Here is a 23,607-nt window from a genome sequence, read left to right as displayed (position 1 = left end):
GTACAGCTAGGCGCGATATTGTACAAATATTATGGCTTAATCTAAAATACAATTTTATAAAGCTCATGAGCTTTCTTCCCTTGACTAACACATTCTCACTGGAAGGGGGGAATATAACCCCCAAATGGGCAAAAATCGCTTCTTGGCAGGTGAAAAACAATTGTCCTAAGTATAAAGCAGATGTAGATAGGCAAGTAGACCAAACAAGGGTACTTCCAAAAGTTTGTGGAAAATGGAAATAAAATATATTTTGGTGCAAAAAGAATTTTGGAAATCCATGCCTAGTTTTTTGACAATACGCACTTTTCCACGAACATGTTGAAGACCTCTCAGATATCCGTGGCATGCAAATTTTGTGGGGAGCAGACGACTTGGGGGAAAAATGTGTTAAAGATGCCATAAAGAGGTAATAACCAAAAACAGGTAGAGGAACACTGCCCTGACTCAGTGCTCCCCACACCCTTGGCAAATTCTCCTTACCCTGCAGACTAGTCAAGGCTTTCCCTGTTTCTTCCTCAAACCCCATGCTCTTTCCTCCTATATGCAATAAGCCTTGCACATGTGTAGACACACACACACACACACACCCCTACATATATATACATAAACACACATGTATATACATATATGTGAACACACACAACCATATGTGCACATGAGCACACATACATAAATATATACACAAGTGCAGACACACACATAGTTGACTTCTATCACTGTTTGGACCCTAGCTCAAGCATTTTTCCCCCGGCTACTGCCTGCACAAATTAGATGCACTGTTTATTTTCTTCTCAGCTCTCACTGCAGTTTGTAATTACAGAGTCAATAGAGGGATTATTTGCTTAAGGTCTCTCTTCCTCCCTAAGCTGTAAATCCCATGACAGCCTAACATAATGCCCAGCATGTGGCCACGGTCAATCAATACAGACTGAACAAGCAACTGTGCACTGGGCGGCTGGCAGAGCCTGGCACAGTGGATGACTTCTTGCTAGGATGGGACACAGACCAGAGAAGGGATCTGGGCTGAGCTCCTGCATAGTGGCCTCTCATGCTGGCAGAAACCCTCACAAGGAAAGTGACCATCTCCCCCGTGCCAGTAATGCCCAATGGTGAGCAAAGGATCATGTACTTTACCACATTCTATTAATTAAGACACAGCAACTCTGTAAGAGGGAGATACTGTACCACACCAAAAACACAAACAACACATTTTATCCCCAGCTAAGATTTTCCTGTGCTCCAGTGGAAAGTAACCACTTTTAAAACATCATGAAATGCATTTTTTTTCCATCTCTGATTAAGGCCATTCCAACTCACTTCTACAGGGCCCAAATTATCTTAATAAAATTAAAAAGGAAGGGGCCAGTGCTGTGGCACAGGTTAATCCTCCGCCTTCGGTGTCAGCATCCCATATGGGCGCCAGTTCTAGTCCCGGCTGTTGCTCTTCCAATCCAGCTCTCTGCTGTGGCCTGGGAAAGCAGTAGAAGATGGCCCAAGTGTTTGGGCCCCTGCACCCACATGGGAGACCAGGAAGAAACGCCTGGCTCCTGGCTTCGGATTGGTGCAGCTCTGGCCATTGCGGCCATCTGGGGAGTTAACCAACGGAAGGAAGACCTTTCTCTCTGTCTCTCCCTCTCACTATCTGTAACTTTACCTCTCAAATAAAAATAAATAAAATCATTTATTTCAAAAAATTAAATAGGAAACTGGCTTCCCATGAAACATATATACAAACGCAGTTATGCTGCCAAGGGAAGGAAAGATCAAAAAGCATGATTTAAAACTTTGCCCTTCTATATGCGAAGTACAAAACTTTGAAAGGGGGACAAAAAGGACATAATAATGACTAATTTCTTAATCTTTTTAAAAAGATTTTACTAAATTTATTTATTTACCTGAAAGGCAGAGAGACAGAGACAAAGAGAGAGACACAGAAAGAGATTAACCATTTGCTGGTTTACTCTCCAAATCAGGGCTGAGCCAGGCCAAAATCTGAGATAAACCCAATCCAGGTTTCCCACATGGATGTCAGGGACCCAGAACTTAAGCCATCACCAGCTGCCTCCCAGGGTGTCATTAGCAGAAAGCTGGAGGTGGAAGCAGGGCTGGGACTCGCCCAGGCAGTGATAGGAGATGTGGGGGTCCCAAGGAGCATCTCAACCACTGTGCCAAGTACCCGCCCATAATGTCTTATTCTGACTCAGACAGTTCTGTTTCTATATAAACTTGGAAAGAAACAAGCAAACAGAGAAAGGAGGCCCAATAAGTCCACATCCATCAATTCATCACAGCAGGAAATGAGAAAAGAAGCCAGGAGTCTTGAAATGCCTCTGAGACTTGGCACAGGGTAGCCTGAAAACTTGAATTTGTTTCTCCCAGCATTTAATTATCCCCATCAGAAAAAAACAAACTTTCCACAAAAGAGCAAGGCTATCTTTTGTTCCTTATTTGTAAGTGTGGTTCACATTCCTTCTGAGTCTGAAAACTGAATGCTTCCCTTTGACAAGTGTTTAATTAAACAAACAAAAGTGGGCAATTTGTGTGTGTGTATGTGTGTGTGTTTTTCCATTTGGATGATCCTGCAAGATCTATTCATGATCCAAGAAAAGGGCTGGTGCCAAGAACAAATTGTCTTTATTCGATCTTCTTTAAGCCAATCGAGGTGAACATGTGATCATTCTAACAATACAATTTGAATGGAATACAAATTATCTCTGCAGGCAACATGCCAGGTTACACATCCCAAAGCAGGTTACCAGGGGATTGAGGTTTTAATGAAAGGTATTATCTATCCAGTTCTGCCCCATGAGCTTGTATTTTCTGAAATAATACAAGAGAAAGATTGTGGGCTTTGGGGCATCCAGCTTTTACATGTACCAGGTGGGTGGCCTTGGGAAAGGGATGGGTGAGCCTCAGTTTCCTCATCTGTAAATTCAGAAAAACTTTGCCCACTACCCTTTATAAGTTGCAAGAACAATACAAGAGATCATACATGTGAAACGTAGGGCACAATGCAGGTATTCAACAAGTGAATTCTCTTAGCCTTTCTATAGAAGTACTGGTTCATTGGATCATTCAGTAAAAAGCTTCTGGCAATTTATTTACTAAATATCAAGAATTGGGAATTTAATAGGTATTGCGAATACAGTAGTTAAACACAATGGCTCTATGTTTAGGGAGCTACTGGAGACAGTAGAGAACATATAAATACATATGATTTGATTCTGATAAACATTATGGAAAAAGAAGACAAGTGTTATGGACTAAAAGTTTGTGTCTCTGACATTTTGAGATTTGATTATTGTTTACAGCCCTGTCTCTATTATTGAGAATCAGTGTTTTTTTTTTTTTTCTCTTCTTACTGTTTGTTGAATTCTTTACTTAGTAGAGGGTTAAGCTTTTGATTATAAAATAAGCTGGGAGTGTGTCATCGTAAAAATTAAAAGGGAATAAGAGAGGAAGGAAGAGAGAGGGGTGGGAGCATAGATGGGAGGGAGGTAGGATGGAAAGTATCACAGTGATCCTAAATCTGTATATATGAAATACACAAAACTTGTTCACCTTCTATAAATGAAAAAATTGTATAAAAAAAGAAAGCTTATGTCTCTTCCAAATTCATTTCCTGAAATCATAACATCAATGTGGTGGGACTAGGAAGGCCTCTGAGAGGTAACTGGGTTATGAGGATGAATTCTTGGGAACAGGAGTAATGTCTTTATGAGAAGAGACAGGAGGCCTTGCTTTTGCCCTCTCTGCTCCATGTCCTATGAGGATACAGAGAGAATGTACACAGCCACCCAGCAAGGAGGCCCTCCCCACACACTGGATCTGCTGGCCTCCTGACCTTGGGCTTCCCAAACAAATGTGCATTGTGTAAGTCACCCAGCCCACAGTACTGTCATGACAGCAGTCTCACCCAAGGCATTTGGGAGGTATGAATAAGAGGAAGATGGAGGGACTATCACAGGATATTGAATGAAGGCTTCTTTGAAAAGTTAACATTTAATCTGAACTTTGACAGACAACAATGGAAGAGCCATCCTGCCCTAGATAGAAACACACTTAGTATTTAGCAAGAACAGAGATTCAGGCTGTGTACAAAAAAAAGTGCATGAGATAAGGTTCTTGTCTGTAGCATCCAGCCCCTGACTCTGTAGGCCAGAGTCTGGAGTTCACTACCGCTGCAATGGAAGCCATTAAAGAGTTTAAAGCACCAGAGTCACTTAATTAGATTTACTTAAAAAGCACACAATAGGCACAATCATGCTGTATTGATGAAATGCCAAGATTCTGTCCTGACTACAGTGAGGGATGCCTACCAGGGGGTCATATAAGATGGGGTGATCAGAGATAGCATTGTCCAGAAATGGGTTTGGACTTGATGAGATTAAAAAAGAAAAAAGGATAGAGGATTTATTAAAGGCTGTGACACACCCCAGTGTAGCCTATAGAAGAGCTTGGAGAAGGAACTGACATCTTTTTTTCCAAAGTAACAGATAAGAGGTAAGCACAGGAATACCCTTCCTGGAATCATTTGTCCCTCCAGGATGTTAGTATTTTGATGCTGACATTAAATGGGCTCAGGTAGAGAAAGGTCTTCAAATAGCACAGAGGAAATGATGGTTCCTTCTCGTTTCCTCCTTCCCCCTTTGAACTGAAACAAACCTGCAGCTACTCGTACAAAATTCCAAAAGGTTGGGTGGAAAGTCAGCAAAGTGCAGGAAGCAGTTTCTAGGTGCAAATGCATTGTACAGGTTGACGAAACTGGATGATTTCCAAATCTCATGCTCCATTTTAGAGTTGTAGTGCCAACAAGAAGTCCTCTAAGCCAAGAGATCTTTCAGAATAAGAATAACTCCAAATTCAAAGACGCTGGAGAAAATGAGAATTTTAATGCCATTATAGCAATTGGGAAGAGAGAAGAGTAGTTATAAAACAGCAGACTATTAAAAAAGGTGTAATGAATTGTTCTCCTTTGTATGTGGGTCTTGATTTAGGCAACTTTCAAACAATTGATGTTATTGTTTGAGGTCTCTGTTGTAACAACTGCTTCTTTTCTGGTCTTTCAGAATAAATGAAGTACTACTGCATGAGAAGAAGCAAGGAGAAGAGAGAGAGAAATGGATTGCTGTTAATTTAAAAATTTTTCTGCATGCTTGAAATACTGTAAAAATCTAATATTTCATGAAAACTGTGTTCTACTTGCACCTGAGGCCAGCTTGGACCCCACCCCCAGCTCTACAAGTTTCCATTTCCCCGACATGCACCTCAGCAGTCCCATCTACACCCATGCAGCACTACCATGGTTCGGATGGGGCTTGACAATGTTCCCCAATGGAACTTCCTGGAAGTGTGGTTCCCCAGGCAGCGGCAGCGGCAGCGGCAGCGTGGGAGCAACATTGAAGTGGTGGAACTTCTAATAGGTGGGGCCCCGTGTAAGGAGGTTAGGTCATTTTGGACACAGTCCACTTAAGAGATTAATGCAGTTCTCATGGTTGTTCTAAAATGTGGGGCTGGTGCTGTGGTGTGGCAGGTTAAGCCTCCATCTGCAATGCTGGCATCCCATACAAGTGCCAGTTAGCGTCCCAGCTGCTCTAATTCCAATCGAGTTCCCTGCTCATGTACTTCTGCAGACTCATTTGCCAAATGACCACAACAGCTATGAACCCTGAACTCTGTCTAGTTCCACAGTGTGAGTAGCAGGGACCCAAGTACTTGAGCCATCATTTGCTGCCTCCCAGGGTGTGCACTGGCAAGAAGTTGGAATAGAGAGAAGAGGTGGGACTGAAGCCAGCCAAGAGAAGGCATCCCAGGTGGAATCTTAACCACTGCACCAAATGCCCACCCTCTAGAGAAGTAAATTCAATGTAGACATGAAGGTGCCCTGGTTAAAGGGTTCTACTTAAACAGGTAAAGAGCTCTCCTTTGGCAACCAAACTTCTTTGTCCTGGGGACCATCCTGCTCATACGCTAGGGTCCCAAATCTTTAACTTTCTGACCTCTGTGCACAAGTAAAATAAAAGAGAGACACAGAAAACCTGAGAAACTGAATTATAAGATTTCTGGAGGCTGTGGCATAGTGTGTTAAGCCACTGCCTATGATGCTGGCATCTCATATCCTTCAAGTCCCAGCTGCTCTACTTCTGATCCAGCTCCCTGCTGATGTGCCTGGGAAGGCAGCAGAAGATGGCCCAAGTGCTTGGGACCTTGCACCCATGTGGGAGAACCAGATGAAGCTCTTGGCTCCTGGCTTCAGCCTGACCCAGCCCCAAGGGTTACTACCTTCTGGGAAGGGAACCAGCCGATAGAAGATCTCTTTCTCTCTCTCTATCTCTCCTTCTCTCTGTATACCTCCAACTTTCAAAATCTTTTATTTAAAAAAAAATCCACGTTGGGCAAGTAGAGCAGTCACTGTAAAAGTATAAAAATCCTGCTGGATGGAATTCAGGGTACAGAAGCACGCTGATGGCAAATGGGCACTTTACATCACCCAGTGTCAGCTCTTGCAGTTGAGATGCAGAAAGGAAGCATCCAGCCATGACGCTGGAAAAAGTCTACTGGCCAGACCAAGCAAGTCGATCAACATGTGGGTGGGTAGATCACCTGATCGGTCTGCAAAGACAAAGGCCTGGGGTGGTTCCTAAATAAGAAATAAGTAGTGAAATCATAGGTCTGTGGATTAGATCACACAAACGGCTTCTTCAGGAAGTGAAATTATTCTGTAGCGAATATATATGGTAAAGTAGGAAATCATTTTTTCAGCATTTTGAGTAACAAATTAATGCACCCAGAAGTTTCTAGAAGGGAGGCATTGTGCATAATGGATTAAGCTGATCTTTAAGACACATGCATCCCATATCGCAGTGCCTGCATTGGAGACCCCCTCCACTTCTGAGCCAGCTTCCTGCTAATTCACACCCTTGGAGGCAGCAGCTGATGGCTCAAGGACTTGGGTCCCAGCCACCCAATTAAAAAGCTTAATAAATCTTTTTTAAGAAGAAAAGTTTCTAATGAATATATGTGACAAATTATATAGAAAGACATGGTATGCACAACTGCTTTATTTAACCCACTAATAGAACAATTTAAAAAAAAGTCAATAGTTTCATTCCAATGTCAAGGTGACCAATAGCATCTTTGTAGAAAAGTTTTAGGACTAGATTTTTTTTTTTTTTTTGACAGGCAGAGTTAGGCAGTGAGAGAGTGAGAGAGAGAGAGACAGAGACAGAGACAGAGAGAAAGGTCTTCCTTTTCCGTTGGTTTACCCCTAAAGTGGCCACTACAGCTGGCGCGCTGCGGCCTGCGCGCTGAGATGATCTGAAGCCAGGAGCCAGGTGCTTCCTCCTGGTCTCCCATGTGAGTGCAGGACCCAAGGACCTGGGCCATCCTCTACTGCCCTTCCAGGCCACAGCAGCGTGCTGGACTGGAAGAGGAGCAACCGGGACAGAATCCGGTGCCCCGACCGGGACTAGAACCCGGTGTGCCAGCGCCGCTAGGTGGAGGATTAGCCTAGTGAGCCGCGGTGCCAGCCTAGGACTAGATTCTTATAAAATTTTTTAAAATTCTACTGAAGTGCTTCTCTCAAATGATGAAATGTTATGTTAAATAATTTAAACAAGTTTTTTTCCCCCTATAAGATTTATCAGAATTTTTAAGATGCTAATGTGCTTTGTGAATTTCCGAGAGAGGTTGAAGTGTGTGCATTTAAAACTACTTTGAGCACTGTGGCTTAGGACAGGACACTGGGCAGGACCAGTTACACACAGTGGGATGGAAGTGCTGCTCTCAGGACACTGGGCAGGACCAGTTACACACAGTGGGACGGAAGTGCTGCTCTCAGGACTCATGCACTGTTCTGCAACATAGGAAAGCCATTGCACACTTCCTGACACACTAAAAATATGAACCATATGACGTACTAGCCTATAAAATTGAAAAAAAAATACACCAGCTAGCCAGTTTAGTAAGATAGGTAACCTAAAGCGTTAATTAATTCATGGTGCTCAGAGTGATTATGCATGTTAATCAATGAAGATGAACTAAAATCAATTACTTTCACTGTACACTTGACTGAGCAGGGTGAAGTCTGTAGCTGCAATGTACATCCATTGCTTTCCTCAAAGGAAATGTGCTTTAAGTCAAGGCCACATGCAAGTGAGTGCATGCTCAGAACTGGTTTACTGTGCCAAGAATCACTTATCCTAGGTACTTTACTGTGGAAATAAAATATAAACGCCTTCCTACAGCCAAGAGTTCCATTAGAAAAGAAAAAATGCAGCCTTGGCATGGATATGAGTGCTCGCCCTTTATGATCCCAGCCAGCTTTCCTGCTTGGAGCTTCCTTGGTGCTGTGCCCACCACAGCTCTGAGTAGGTAAGGAGGGATTCTAATAGAGACCATCTGAGCCAGCAAGGCTTCCAGGCTGCCCAAGGCGCAGGATTTGGTGGGCATGGGCCTGCCTCTCGTGACCAAGGTCTTCAAATCAGGGGGCAGAATCAGCCCCTAATTACAACAGCATTAATCCCTGAGACTGGCATTAACAGTGAACTTTGCTCCTGGGAGCCACCCTCTGCGGCCCACCTTTGTTCTCAGGTGTAAATCATTGGCAGAGGGCAGGTGCTGGAAACTGGGAGATGGAGATCCAAGATGCAAGGCACCGCTTGCTGCTGTGCTGGTTTCTGCTTCAGGGAAAGATTTGATGGACCAGACCAAGGCATTGAATGAATCAATAAATACATGAGAGGAACGATCTTTGGTCTTCAAGACTTCTACACCTCCCAGGGTCCCAGCTAATCAAAAGATCAATACCCTCTGTGAAATGTTTCAGAAATGACAGAACAAAACTGTGAGCTAGATGAAAGTGTTTTGAAGCAGAAAACAGATGCTCTCAACATCCCCTAATACCATATTTCTGTATAGACAAAAACAATGTGTAGACATATATATGGATGGGAGACATCTAGAAGAATATCAATCAAATGCTAAGAGTGCTAAATTGGATCATATGCCACTATACTGCAATGACGCTTCTTTAAAAATGTTAACAGTAGGAGGGCTGGCACAGGTTAAAGTCCTGGCCTGAAGCACCAGCATCCCATATGGGTGCCCATTCTAGTCCTGGCTGCTCCTCTTCCAATCTAGCTCTCTGCTATGGCCTGGGATAGCAGAAGATGGCCCAAGTGCTTGGGTCCCTGCACCCATGTGGGAGACCTGGAGGAAACTCCTGGCTTCGGATCAGCGCAGCTCTGGCTATTGTGGCCATCTGGGGAGTGAACCAGCAGATGGAAGATCTCTCTCTCTGTCTCTACTTCTCTCTGTAACTCTGTCTTTCAAATAAATAAAATAAATCTTAAAAAAAAATTGCTAACAGTAAGAACGAGCATTTGGTTCGGCAAGTAAGACACCACTTGGGATACTCACATCCCATTTTGGAGTTCCTGGGTTCAAGTCCTGGCTCCAACTCTGATTCAAGCTTCCTGTTAATGTGTACTCTGGGAGGCAGCAGGTGAGACTCAAGTGGGTGGATCCCTGTCACCCATCTGGGAGACCTGGACTGAGGTCCCAGCCCCTGGCTTCAGCCTGGCCCTGCTCCAGCTGTTTAGGAGATTTGGGGGGTAAACTGACATATGGGAGATCTATCAGTCTGTCTCTAAGAGTCTCTCTACATCTCTACATTCCAAATAAATGGAATTAATTTTTTAAAATATTAAGAGCAGTTATCTCTGAGTTAGGAAGGCAGATAGTGTCAGATAGGAGACAGAGCTGAGGTTTGACAGCCTCAGCCAAACCACGGTTTGACAGCTACAGCTGCAGAGTAGTGCAAGTCATCACTTGACAGCTCTCGGTGACCCGTGCAGTAGTAATTGCCACTACTGGACAGCTCCACCCAATGTGTGCAGCACTGTGGGTCACTGATCGACAGATCCGGGTGACCTCCAGTTTGACAGCCTCAGTGAAACAGAACGCAGGATAGTTCTAGCAGCCTGTGCAGGACAGCTGTGGCCAACCCCAGCATAACAGCCCAGCCTGGTTCACATGGCAACCTCTTTTCTGTGTACCATTCAAAATCACTTCCTTTTCTGTAAACCACGCAAGTCTCTCTTTTTGCACACCACTCAGGCCTGCATTCCATGTACCACCAAGCCTTTCCATGTAACTGAAACCACAAGTTCCACAACAATGGAAACTTAGAACCAGCACCAACTGGAAATATCCAATATGGCTGCAGGATGTGTCAATGCAATGACTGTTAGATCATCATAATGTCATTCTAATAAAATTACCGAGGCTGGTACTCCCACTCCATCATGCACTTGATGCCATGACACTTACAAAGGCACAGAAATGGTAGCCAAGCCCCACTCCAAACTTCATCGCTTTTGAGTATTCAGTTAAACTCCACCCCAGACATCACCTCCTATCCTCCAGATTGTATAGAGACACAGCCTAACCTTGTTGAGAGGAGTTTCCTGCCCCCGCTTTGGGAAGGTTTTTTTTTTTTTCTTTCTTGTCTGAATCTTTTTGTCTTTTGGTTGTCTGTTCATTTTTTCTTACTCTCAAGCTTGTCTGCACTTTTCCTTTGCTTTGAATAAATCCTGCTTCTCTACATTTCTTTATGTCTCCACTTTTTTTTTTACTTTTATTTAACGAATATAAATTTCCAAAGTACAGTTTATGGATTACAATGGCTTTTTCCCCCCATAACTTCCCTCCCACCTGCAACCCTCCCCTTTCCCGCTCCCTCTCCCTTTCCATTCACATCAAGATTCATTTTCAATTCTCTTTATATATAGAAGATCAATTTAGTATATATTAAGTAAAGATTTCAACAGTTTGCACCCACACAGAACATAAAGTGTAAAATACTGTTTCAGTACTAGTTATAGCATTAAATCACAATGTACAGCACATTAAGGACAGAGATCCTACATGAGGAGTAAGTGCACAGTGACTCCTGTTGTTGACTTAACAAATTGACACTCTTGTTTATGGCATCAGTAATCACCCTAGGCTCTTGTCATGAGCTGCCAAGGCTATGGAAGCCCCCTGAGTTCACCAACTCTGATCATATTTAGACAAGGTCGTAGTCAGAGTGGAAGTTCTCTCCTCCCTTCAGAGAAAGGTACCTCCTTCTTTGATGACCTGTTCTTTCCACTGGGATCTCACTCGCGGAGATCTTTCATTTAGGGTTTTTTTGTTTGTTTGTTTGTTTGTTTTTTGCCAGAGTGTCTTAGCTTTCCATGCCTAAAATACTCTCATGGGCTTTTCAGCCAGGCCTGAATGCCTTAAGGGCTGATTCTGAGGCCACACTGCTATTTAGGACATCTGCCATTCTATGAGTCTGCTGTGTATCCTGCTTCCCATGTTGCATCGTTCTCTCCCTTTTTTATTCTATCAGTTAGTATTAGCAGACACTAGTCTTGTTTATGTGCTCCCTTTGGCTCTTAGTCCTATCATTCTGATCAATTGTGAACAGAAATTGATCACTTGGACTAGTGAGATGGCATCGGTACATGCCACCTTGATGGGATTGAATTGGAATCCCCTGGTATGTTTCTAACTCTACCGTTTGGGGCAAGTCAGCTTGAGCATGTCCCAAATTGTACATCTCTTCCCTCTCTTATTCCCACTCTTATATTTAACAGGGATCACTTTTCAGTTAAGTTTCAACACTTAAGAATAACTGTGTATTGATTACAGTATTCAACCAAAAGTATTAAGTAGAACAAACAAAAATAATACTAAGAGGGATAACGTATTAAGTTGTTCATCAACAGTCAGGGCAAGGGCCTATATTTCAAAACTTCTGATACCAAATAGCATATTTTAATTTTATTTTCCATGAACTTTTTGAAGTACCCTCCTACATTTCTTGTTGCTTAAATCTTATATATGTAAAACACCTTTACCTCTAATCTAGGGAAGGTGCATTTCTGTGGGGTGTGTGCAGCTAGTGGTGCAGACTAGAGCATACGAAGCAAAAAAAAAAAAAAAAAAAAAGGCTGATCCTGCCATCGGATCAGCGCGGTGCACTGGCCGCAGCGCGCCAGCCGCGGCGGCCATTGGAGGGTGAACCAACAGCAAAGGAAGACCTTTCTCTCTGTCTCTCTCTCTCTCACTGTCTACTCTGCCTGTCCAAAAAAAAAAAAAAAATATATATATATATAGGTATATTTTGCCACAGCATACATTTTCACAGACGTTGTCATGACCCATGATATGCACAGATCTCAAAAATTTTTATAAGAAAATAAACTTTAATTTTAGTTATACCTTTCACAAGCTTTTTGAAGTAAACATATACTTTTTCAAACGCAGCATTGGTTGAGGGAATAACTATGGAAAACCAAGGGAGGCTGGAGACAAAGAATGCAGAACCAAAGGAAAACTTTCTCTCCTGGTCATTACATCAGACACTCTCAGCTTCATTTTAACCCCATTCAGAAAGGGAAAAGGAAATTTGACAGAAATGGGATGAAACCACTCAGAGACAGAAAGTCAAGGTGGCGCTAAACAAGGAACTAAGGTTAGAGGTGTCCTGCCACTGCTGTTAGGAGAGAGGGAAGATTCAGGGAGGGTTAGGGCTTTGGAGAAGAAAGAGAAAGCAAAGACAGACCAGGTACAATGTAAGAGGTTTTTGGATCCCAAATCAGAACCATGGCAATTCAGCCAGAAGAACCCAGAACTAGTACAACAGAGAGTGAGCAAATTCTCCTGGGTACCTTCATTCCTGCTGCAGCTGCAGGGCCACTGGGGTCCACGGCTTGGATGTGGCATGGCTTACTTCCGCGCACCACAAAGCCCCAGCCAACTGCGTCCCCAACAATCTAGAAAGGAAAACCACAATTAGCAATTGGCAGACAGTCCCTGGCAATTTGCCTGGCTTCCCAATAGAAGGAAACCTGCCCAAGACTGAGGATGTGTCAGGATGTATCTTTTCTCCATCTCATCTCTACCCTCTCAGGGGAATGGAACACTTTTCCTCCAACCACAAACTCAGGCCAATCCCTTTGGAAGATGTGGTTGCAAATGTAACCCATAAGGCCAAAAGAAGCTGTTTTTTAGGGTGTGGTTCCAGAAGCAAGTGACAGAGTACCTCTTTCTTAGGCTGCTACTCAACAGAATATAACATTCCAACATGAAGTTCAGAAGAACTGGAAGGCATGGGTCAGATTTGTGCTTTTTCTCCACATCCAAACTCTATCCAAGTTTGTTTTTTTCCTCCCAGACCCAAATGATACACTCAATCTTGCTTTGTCAGTGAGGTCCAGAACAACAGTTCAAATTACTAATGTCAGGAAATATGGAAACTCTGGGCTTTCCTGAAACCAAATTTATCTAACAAGAAAAAAAAGTGAAAAAGCGCACAAAGTTCACAACTGACAAGTAGACTCTGACCCAAAAGTTGTCTGGAATGAGAGTGTGTCTTCTCCTACAGAATCATGGTTAGAACTGGTGTTTATGCACCCTGGGCAGCTCTTTAACACACCTGTCTTTAACACACATCCCTATTGAAATACACAGAGACACATCACAATCATTTATTAGCAACACTGGCATTTAAACTAAAAGTCAAAAGTGAATACCGTCTAAATACAATCAACTGTCTCTTGGGTGCTGAAGGCTGGGGAAAAATGGCGAAGTAAATTGAAATTTCAATGGAAAATTTCAAGAAGACTTTTAGGCACTTCAACCGTTTTAGAGTTTGCTGCTACTTGTGCATTATAATTAATTTCAATGCCAAATGTATGGGTTGCCCTTCTCCCTGGTACAGACTTAATAGCAGTGCCTTTCTCACGTGGACTCCTCAGTGCTCAGCACAGGAAGTAGCTGTTGACACATGTTTGCAGCCTGAAGAGTAGGGAAATAAGTTTTTTCCCCAGAGGAAAAGTGAGAAGCCAGAGACAGAGAAGTGTCTTGAAGAGAATCTCGAAGTAGACGTGAGGAGACCGAGGTAAAGTGTCAAGGGCAAGGAAGTAGTGAGGGGACGTCACTAAAACACTAATACTGTTTGAAGAAACCCACTGGGGCGCATAGGAGGCAGGGGAGGGCACAAACACCTCCTGGAAGGCACAGGTGCTTAGGATACTGGGCTTCCCAGGCAGATGCCTGCATATCTACCTCAAGGCATGCTGTCCCAGGCAAAGAACAATATATCCCATAGCTTCCTGTCTGTACTGTAAGACTCCTCCAGCGTTTCAAATGATTTTAAGAATTAACTGTAAGTCATTGGGGGGTGGGGGGAAGCCAATGTAGTCCATAAGCTGTACTTTGGAAATCTATATTCATTAAATAAAGTTAAAAAAAAAAAAAGCATTAACTGTAATTCAGAAGGAATTGTTGGCTTCACTTACACTAACAGTTGCCTTCATATCAATGATTATATCAGAATAAGTGCATAATGGAGATCTTTTTTTTTAAAGACCATTCAAAAAGAATGTTAATTGTCTAATCCACATTAGTATCTTAGGGCCAAGAAACTCTACTACTATAATTATGCTAAAAACAAAAAAAAAAATAGGAAAAGTCTTAAGTTTACAAGCTGCACGTTGACTTGGCACAGAAAACCAAGTGGCACAGAAGGAAGAGGCACACCATACATAAGAAGCCTACCGTGAATGTTTTCCTGGCGTATGGAGCCCCGGGGGTCAGGAGTTCCTCTGAAGTGACGGGTCTCTTTAGCACTGTGAGACAGACACCATGTCAGGCAATCCACACTTCCCCATCCTCCATCCCCCACCTATTCATCAGATAGTGAGCAGTCTGCATGTGACCACCCACCCAAGAGCAGAAGGGGCAAAGACCCCTGCCTCCCAGGTTCTACTCTGAGTAAAAACAGAAAACCTCAGCTAACATTAATAACCCTAATCTGAACTCATAGAGGTAGGAAAAAGAAAGGGAAGGGAAGGGAAGGGAAATGTGGGGGGTGGAGGGGTGTGGGGGTAGGGGGTAGGGAGGTGGGAGGGGCAGTTGAAATTATCTGTTAAGAAAAACATCTTGCTCTCTAATTCTTGAGACCATTTCTTCCCTTGAAACCCCCACATGGATTTATACATTTCAAAGGTAGAAGAAAACCTGATGCTAGCAGTCTGAGAGTCACATTTCAAGCACAAACCCCATACAACTTCCTTCCCCTAACACCCCATACATGAAAATATTATTTCCTTATTAACACCAAGGACTACTTTTGGTCTGAGTAGTGATGCTGGAAAACTTTTCTGAGTACTCAACAGAGTACTCAGTATGCACCATGCTAGGTGCTGTAAATATATTCTCTCATTCAAATCATATAAAGTATGAGTTAGACTCATTATTATCCCCATTAAGCAACTAAGAAGCTTAGAAAAGTGAAATTGCTCATGTCCAAGGTCACAGAGCTAATGGTCAGCAGGATTACCATCAAATTCAGACACTGGTCTCCAGCACCCACATCCTTGGACGCTGTGCTACTCATTCCCTCCTGAGCTCTGCTACCTCTGTAAGCACATGGCAGGGCTCAGAAGCTCCAAAGTTAACAGTGGGTGCACCACTAAGATGCCTGCACTCACTGACTCACTACTGTTGGCCAAGATGGCAAAGCCAACAGCCAATTTCTGACTTGCCATCTGCCTAAAAACCCACCAGCAGCGGACTTTCCCATCCATCCTGTGCTTACGAGAACTGGAGAAGTGACTGCCCCAGCTTCCACAGCAGGACTGGGATCATTACACCCAAGTTACATAGATGTCATGAACTGCCACAAAGCAATGAAAGGGCCTAGGGCGTGGGGCCTAACCTGACAAATATCCAGCCTCTGACTCCCCGAGTGCTGGCAGCATTCGGAGATCAGCAGCCAGGCCTGAAACCAGCATGCAGCAGTGGGAGTGCCTGCTAGTCACATGGGCACCCTCTCAACGAGAGGCCGTGGAGTGCTTCTTGTTGGAGAGAAAGGTGGCTGGGATTATTACTTTTGCTTACAAGAAGCTTAGAAAAGGAAAATGAATTTCTGTTCACCAAAACAGAGGGATGGGTCAACTCTCACAATGGGAATAGACTCTCAGCAGACAGAGAGACGGAGAAGTTCCATGTTTGAGGATTGCAATCTTTTATTCCCTGTCAGACAGCTCCCCCTCCACCCTCTGGCATTTATGAATTTGGATACAGAAATCACACTGTATGATTTGGCAACAGTGCTGGTGATTTATTTTATCACATATTTTCTCATTATTATGTCCAAAAACATTGAAATTTTGAGGTTAAGGAATTACTCCTTGGCTTTCTCTTTCATATCCTTGGAAGTTTATTTATTCTTCCTGGTAATACTTATTATGACAATATCTGCAGAATTTGGGTGTGGGGTGTCTGGCTTAGGGTATTTATATACAGAACTACAAGATACCCTGGTGTAAATAGGGTGATTACTTCTTAAATGTCAGATGGTGAAGCTCAAATTATCTGTCTGAGGGGCAAAAAAGCAAATGAGTTCAATGGGTCCCGGGAATGTCACAAGGTCAAGAGTGAGGTAGAAGCTTCTCAAAAATGAGTAAGAGGCATGGGTGTTGTGGCACAACAGGTGAAGCTCATGTTTGGAACACCTGCATCCCGTACCAGAGTGCCTGGGATGAAGTCCCACCTCAGCTTCCAATCCAGCTTCCTGCTAATGCACTTGGGATGCAGTAGCATGCCCTGGTAAGACATCAAACTCCTGGCTCCTTCAGTCTCAGAATCCACCCGCACCACCAGGGTCAGCAGTGGGTCCACCTTACGCACACTCACCAGACTTGGGGTTGCAGAGCACAGGGGGGCTGCTGCTGAGGGTGGGGCTGCTGCTGAAATAGCCGCTACTGCCGCAGCTGCTCATGCTGCTCCTCCGCACAGCTGACACGATCTTGATCTCCTTACTGGGGCTGACTGTGCCGGCAGAAAACACACAGTCACTGAGGGAGTGGCCTCGGGTCCCTAGAGCACACTGAGCCTCCAGCTCCAAGGTGCAGAAAGGCCAGAACAAAGCACTCTAGCCTGGGAGTCAGAAAAACAAGAACCTGAGTGGTGGCTCTGCTAATCACTCACAACCTGGACAACCCGGAGCCATTCCCTTCTGTTCTTTGGGCCTCAATTTCCACAACTGGAAAGTGAGAAGAAAGCTACAAAGTACGACTCTACAGTGTACATGAAAGTGTGGTATTGTTTCAAGAACAACCAAATCCTTGTTGAGCAGTCCCCACTAAGGTGTAAATTAAGTGCTGGTCATGCATGGGATGAATTGACAGTGGTAATAAATGTCTCCTGATTTCATACTAAACCACGGATCACCCAGAGCTGGCTTTCAAAGTACATGTGAGGAAGTGTCTTCAACTTCCCCCATTCAGTTCTTCCTGCTATGGAGTAAGCTGCCTCTCCACAAGGGGTAGGTGTCTGATTAAATGATGGAAGCCATGGAGACCACCCCTTCCTGTGTCTGGCACAAGGGAAGTGCAAAGTAAATTCTGGCTTTATGAGACCACAGTTACCAGATTCTCATTGATGTCAGTTGTTTAGGTCCCTTGGGTGCTCTTAAGAAATAGGCATCCCTCTGCGCCAGGGAGAAAGTGAACAGTCTTACTAGACTTGCAGAAAACCCAGTATGAAGAGACATACAACTGGCCTGTCCTCTCTATCTGGTCAGTTGGCCCAGGGGAGGATTCTGACCCTCAGAAGGCTCTCATTTGTCCACAGCAGCTCTTGGATCATTCTCTTCTCCACACAGCTGTGTCTGAAGCACTGGGTTGTGCAGGGTTGGGAGTGGGCAGTTTAATATAAACAATGGAGAAAGACAGCTCTGCCCAGCACTTTCTGACCTTGGCTTAAGCCACTGCATTGCTCTGTGTCCTAGTTTCTTCACGTGTAAAATGGGTGAAGTTCTTTATCACAGGGTGACTGTGAGAATTAAATGAGAAAATTCACGCACCAAACTCGACTCAGGTCCTGGAGCACGCACAAATCGTCATACCTAGTTGTGCATTCATTGTCAGCTGATTCATACCAACACGTGACATTTTAATTTTGCATGGGGTGGCAGGTTAAGCCGAAAACTTCCTTAAAGCAATGCTAACTTCAGGAAAGTTAACAGAACCCTTGTAAGCACTTAAGCAAAATGGCACTTACTTCGAATTCACCTTTTCTAGAGGCAGGCGTTATCCTTGTGGCCATCCATCACTAGCTGTAGATGGTTACCTTCCACAAGATGTCATGTTGCTTAGTTCCTGAGTCTGCTTTTCAGAGTTTCCCTTGATTTTGTATCAAACTTTAGTGACTGATTGATAACTAGTTGCCTTTTAGTTGTTATCTGTGTATCAGGGTACTTCAAAACATCCTCAGAAAAACTGAATAAATCGATGTTTATTTGGATGCCAAAAATGTTTTAAATGCATGCATAGCTTTTCATAATATGCAATTTCTTTGAATTTTTTTGAGAATCCTTTGTGGTTTTCCTTTTATTCACCTTTACAATAGCTTTTCAAAGTTGTGATTTAGAAAACTGAGTCATAGGTTATGTGTAAGAATTGGTTGTAAATGAAAAACAAGAGTGAAAGGTCTTTTATAAATCTAGGACAAAATTTTATAAAACTGACTTCATGTCATCTAGATTGGCTGTGCATTTTTTAATTTGTTTCGCATACTTCTCAGTTACAATTTAAACAACATTTTTTGGAGAACAGAATTTCACGAAAGTGAATTATTACTCTACAATTTCCCAAAAGACAAATACAGCATCCCAAAACACAACAGAACTGGCATACCTGACATAAAGCTGGTGGATTTCCGATTGTCGTGGCTCTGCTTCCTCAGGCAGAAGGGACTGTCGTGCGTATCCTGGGAGGAGGGGGACTTCTCATTGAGAAGCTCCATCAGTCGTCTCCTCCGACGGAAGTTCATTCTGAACTGGTAGAGAAGATTGCTGTCCACAAATGGGTGCTTGTTGGACACTAGGAAGAAGAAGAGTGGTGAGGACTGTCTGGCGGCAGGGCCACTGAGAACTTCAGCAGGAAAATCTCAGCCAACAGGGACAAAAGTTTGCTTTTAGAGATGCCATCCACACATGGTGCCCAATTCCTTCCCTGAGTCATGACCAATCCCTCTGGGGTACTGTACCTGCCCCCAACCGAAACCTGAGTTATGGTTTTCCCAATTCTCTCCTGGCCCGTGTGGCCTCCCACAGCACACCTACCACACTACATTCTCATTTTCCACTTCCTCTTCTGCTTTTCTTCCTTGACTATAAGCTGTCTGGGGCAGCAATCATGGCTTCATTTAGCTGCACGTTCCCAGCACACAGCACAGTGCTGGTCCTAATAGCAACACCTCAATTCCTTTTGTTAAACTTTGTATTTTGAAATAATTAGATGCAAAAATAATACAGAGACCACACATTATGTGATTCCATTCAGATGAAAGATTCAGAACAGGAAATTGTTTAGAAACAAAGAACATTGGTGGGTGCCAGGGACTGCAGGGGAAGGTGTATTAGCCAAAGTGTGGGATTTCTTTCCAAGGTGATGAAAATGTTCTAAGATTGCCTGTCATGATAATTACACAACTCTGTGAATACACTGAAAACCACAGATTTATATGCTTTACATCAGTGAATTGTAAGGTATATGAAGTATATCTCAATAAAACTATATTTTTGAAATTCAGCAACAAATATCACAGATTTGCTGTGTATCCTTCATTGATTCCTCCAATAGTCACATCCAAACAGCACAGTACCATATCAAAGGAGGATACTGACAATCTCAGATTTCACTATTTTCACATGTACTCATTAATGTGTGTGAGTGTGCCTGTGTATGTGTCTAGATGATAAAAAGTAAATATCATAATCAGTACCAAAAACTCTGCCACCATAATAGGAACTCCCTCCCTAACACATTCTCTATCTCTATAATGTTGTACAAATGGAATCACACACAAAGGAGCTGTTCAAATTTATTTAATGATTAAATAAATGGTATTGAATGATAAAATATGCTTTATCCCTAAGGAAAATATATGATGCAATCATGCTAGTGTGTCAACTCAAAGTCAGTAATGACAAAAGCTAGCTCCCATCCAGCATGTTCTGTGGATCCAGTCCTATTTTAAGTGTCTTATATGTATTAAGTCCTTTAATTACAACAGCCACGATATAGATAGTTATTTTCTTCCCAATTTTTGATGAGGAACCTGGAAGCCCAAAGTAACAGTAAGTCTCTCAAAGAATACACAGTAAAATGGCAGAGGTGGAAATATAATTCTAGTATCCCATCCTGCAGACTAAGTTCCAAACCACTATTCTCTGCCTTTGTGAGAAAAATTCTCATGCTTGTTTATATTCTCATAAAGAACTGAAATAGTGGCTGGTGTCTGATTCAAGTGGTTAAGACTCCCCTTGGAATGCTCACATCCCATAACAGAGTCCTCGGGTTTGAGTTTTGGCTCTGCTTCAGATCCAGGTTCCTGCTAATGTGCACTCTGAAAGGGAGCAGGTGAAAACTCAAGAATGTGGGTCCCTGACACTAATGTGAGTGACCCAGATAGAGGTCGGGGCTCCCAGCTTCAGCCTGGTCCAGCCACAGCTGTGGTGAGAATTTGCAGAGTAAACCAATGGATGGAAGATTTCTTCTCTCTCTCTCTCTCCCCCCACCTCTGGTTCTCAAATAAAAATAAGTAAACAAAATGTTTTCAAAATTGAAACAATGTCTCAGAACTGCTAATGTTTGGATATTTGACTGAATTTATACATAATTTTACAAATTACCATTTATATCTTACTGATCTATTTGCACCTTCAATTTTATACTTCGAATTCATGGAGCAGGTGGGACACTGAATTTCTTGGGTTATGGAGTGTGGGACATCAGCTTCAAAAGCCATGTCCTTGGATCATATTCATCTCTAGCAAGTAAGCAGGAATTCTGCAAATTCCCCAACATCATGTTGAAGTCCTTTCTCAAAATCAAAAGACTTAAATGACTTCCAGAGGATGTAGCAGTGTCCAGTTAGCACAAGAGAAGAGGAAGAATCTCAGTAGTCAAAATGGAAATGCAAACTCAAAGCACCATGAAATGCTATTCCATAACCAGTAGAATCCCTTAAGTGAAAGAGCAGACAACACCAAATACTGGTGAGGACATGGAGTAACTGGAATTCTCACTCTGCTGGGGGAATATAAAATGGTTAAACCAGACTGGAAAATGGTTTAAAAGATTTTATAAAGTTATTCAAACGGCTCAGCAATTATCCTTGTAGAATTCTACCTAAGACAAAGGAAAACATATGTTCACAGAAGTGTTCATTGCAGCCTTATTTATGGCTCCTAAAAGTTGCACACATATCCACCAACAGGCAAGTGGATAAGGTAAATTTTGGCATATTCATACAACAAAATGGGACTCAACAATAGGAAATTAATGAACTATTGATACATGAAATAAAATGGGTGAATACAAAAAGCAGTAAGCCGACTGAGAAAAGCCAGACATAAAACACATATACTGAATGATTTAATTTACATGAGCAGAACTCATCTATAGTGATATAAAACAGAAGGTGGCAAGTAAAGGGGTGACTGGACAAGATCAAGAATAAACTTGTTGGGATTATGAAGATAGGTTATGTCTTACTTTGATAATGATTACATGAATGTATATATGAAACTAAATGCTTAAGATGTGTGTTGTTGTGTGGTTTAGGTTATGTCTTACTTTGATAATGATTACATGAATGTATATATGAAACTAAATGCTTAAGATGTGTGTTGTTGTGTGGTTTTTTTTGTTTTTGTTGTTTTTGTTGTTTTTTTTACAGAGTGGACAGTGAGAGAGAGAGACAGAGAGAAAGGTCTTCCTTTGCCGTTGGTTCACCCTCCAATGGCCGCCGCGGTGATCCGAAGGTAGGAGTCAGGTGCTTATCCTGGTTTCCCATGGGGTGCAGGGCCCAAGCACATGGGCCATCCACTGCACTCCCTGGCCACAGCAGAGAGCTGGCCTGGAAGAGGGGCAACCAGGACAGAATTCGGCGCCCTGACCAGGACTAGAACCCTGTGTGCCGGCGCCGCAAGGCGGAGGATTAGCCTATTGAGCCACGGCGCCGGCCTAAGATATGTATTTTATTATAGGTTAATTTTATGTCCATTAATTAAAAAGCGAGAAAAAAAATCCGCTAAATGGACTGGAAAACTAATTCAAGAGTCCTAAACCTGTAAACTGTATCAGCAGAAAACAGCAACACAGCGCAGTCAACAGAAGATGCTACATCAATGTTTAAGCCAAAATAATTATCTGGATATCAAAAAACACTGGGTACACAATCTGTCTCAAAAAGTAGTAATCCTATTCTGCTTGTTTGAAGTTATGCAATGTGGAGTTTTAATGCAGTTTTTCTCTATTCTTTTTGAATTAGATTGTTATTTGTGCCATAACAGAAACTTCTGTCTTGCTGCTTCATAAAGGCAATCAGAAGTCCTGCAGCTCTGGAGAAAATTGAAAGGCTTTTGTTTCACTTTTTGCTTTTGATTTCACCAAGAAAGGTGAAAGTGTGGTTGAGACATTCTGTATGCATTCTGTAACAGCTTTATTTATACATAACTCATTCACCTATAACCCGGAGTGCTAGGCAACCACTAATCTACTTTCTGTCTCCATGAACTCTCCTACTATAAGCAATTCATGCAATGTGACTGGCTTTTTTCACTTAGCAAGTGTTTTCAAAGTTCATCCATGTTGCAGCATGCATCAAACTTCATTTCTTTTTATTGCCAAATAATATTGCTTTGTATGGATATATCACATTTAGTTTATCCACATACCAGTTGAGGAAATTTTAGTTGTTTCCAGTTTTGGATTGCAATAAAAAGTTTTCATATAGGCATATGCTTCCTTTCTTTTCAGTTTCCTACTATTTCCTTTATTCTACAACCAAGAGGAGACTGGCAGGATCACGTGGCAACCCCATATTTGGCCATGTGAGGCACTGCCAGACTATTCTCTAAAACGGTTGCCCAATTTTACATTCCCACCAGCAATGTAGTAGTTTACCACTTCTCCAATCCTGGCCAATACATGTTGTGCCTGACTTTTCTTTTAAAGATTTATTTTATTTATTTGAAAGGTGGAGTTGAGAGGGAGAGGGATCTTCCATCTGCTGGTTTACTTCCCAGATGGCCACAATGGCCATAGATGGGCCTTACTGAAGTCAGGAGCCAGGAGCTTCCCCAGGTCTCCCACATGTGTGCAGGGACCCAAGCAGCTGGGCCATCCTCCACTGCTTTCCTAGGTATATCAGCAGGGAGCTGGATGAGAAGTGGAGCAGCTGGGACATGAACAGGCGTCTATATGGGATGCCAGCATTGCAGGTAGCAGCCCCACCCACTACGCCACAGCGCAGGCCCATGTCTTTTCTTATTATACCTATCCTAGTAGGTATGAAGTAGTGTCTTATTGTAGTTTTGATTTCCAGTTCCCTGATGGTTAATGAGGTTGAGCATGCTTTCATGTGCTTATAATTCACTTGGATATCTTCTCTGGAGTACTGTCTATCTGGACCCTAGCCATTATTGTATGTGGTGTGTGTGTGTATGTGTGTGCTCTTTTTTTTAAACACATACAA

General features: G+C 42.8%; 1 protein-coding gene across 1 annotated transcript in view; it reads right to left on the bottom strand.

Moving 5' to 3' along the window:
- Positions 1-23,607, bottom strand: part of DEPTOR (DEP domain containing MTOR interacting protein) — a 171,252-nt gene that overhangs the window by 33,024 nt on the left and 114,621 nt on the right. The window contains exons 5-8 of the mRNA XM_002710752.5: positions 18,759-18,944; positions 16,756-16,890; positions 14,614-14,684; positions 12,723-12,827 (exon numbers count right to left, since the gene is read on the bottom strand). Coding sequence (XP_002710798.4) covers positions 12,723-12,827; positions 14,614-14,684; positions 16,756-16,890; positions 18,759-18,944 — 497 coding nt within the window. The remainder of the gene's footprint in view (positions 1-12,722; positions 12,828-14,613; positions 14,685-16,755; positions 16,891-18,758; positions 18,945-23,607) is intronic.

This window comes from Oryctolagus cuniculus, chromosome 6, assembly GCF_964237555.1.
Source record: "Oryctolagus cuniculus chromosome 6, mOryCun1.1, whole genome shotgun sequence".
In the NCBI taxonomy this organism is placed as follows: Eukaryota; Metazoa; Chordata; class Mammalia; order Lagomorpha; family Leporidae; genus Oryctolagus; species Oryctolagus cuniculus.
The sequence above is the reverse complement of the archived record's forward strand: the minus strand, read 5'-3'. Positions and strand labels throughout refer to the sequence as shown.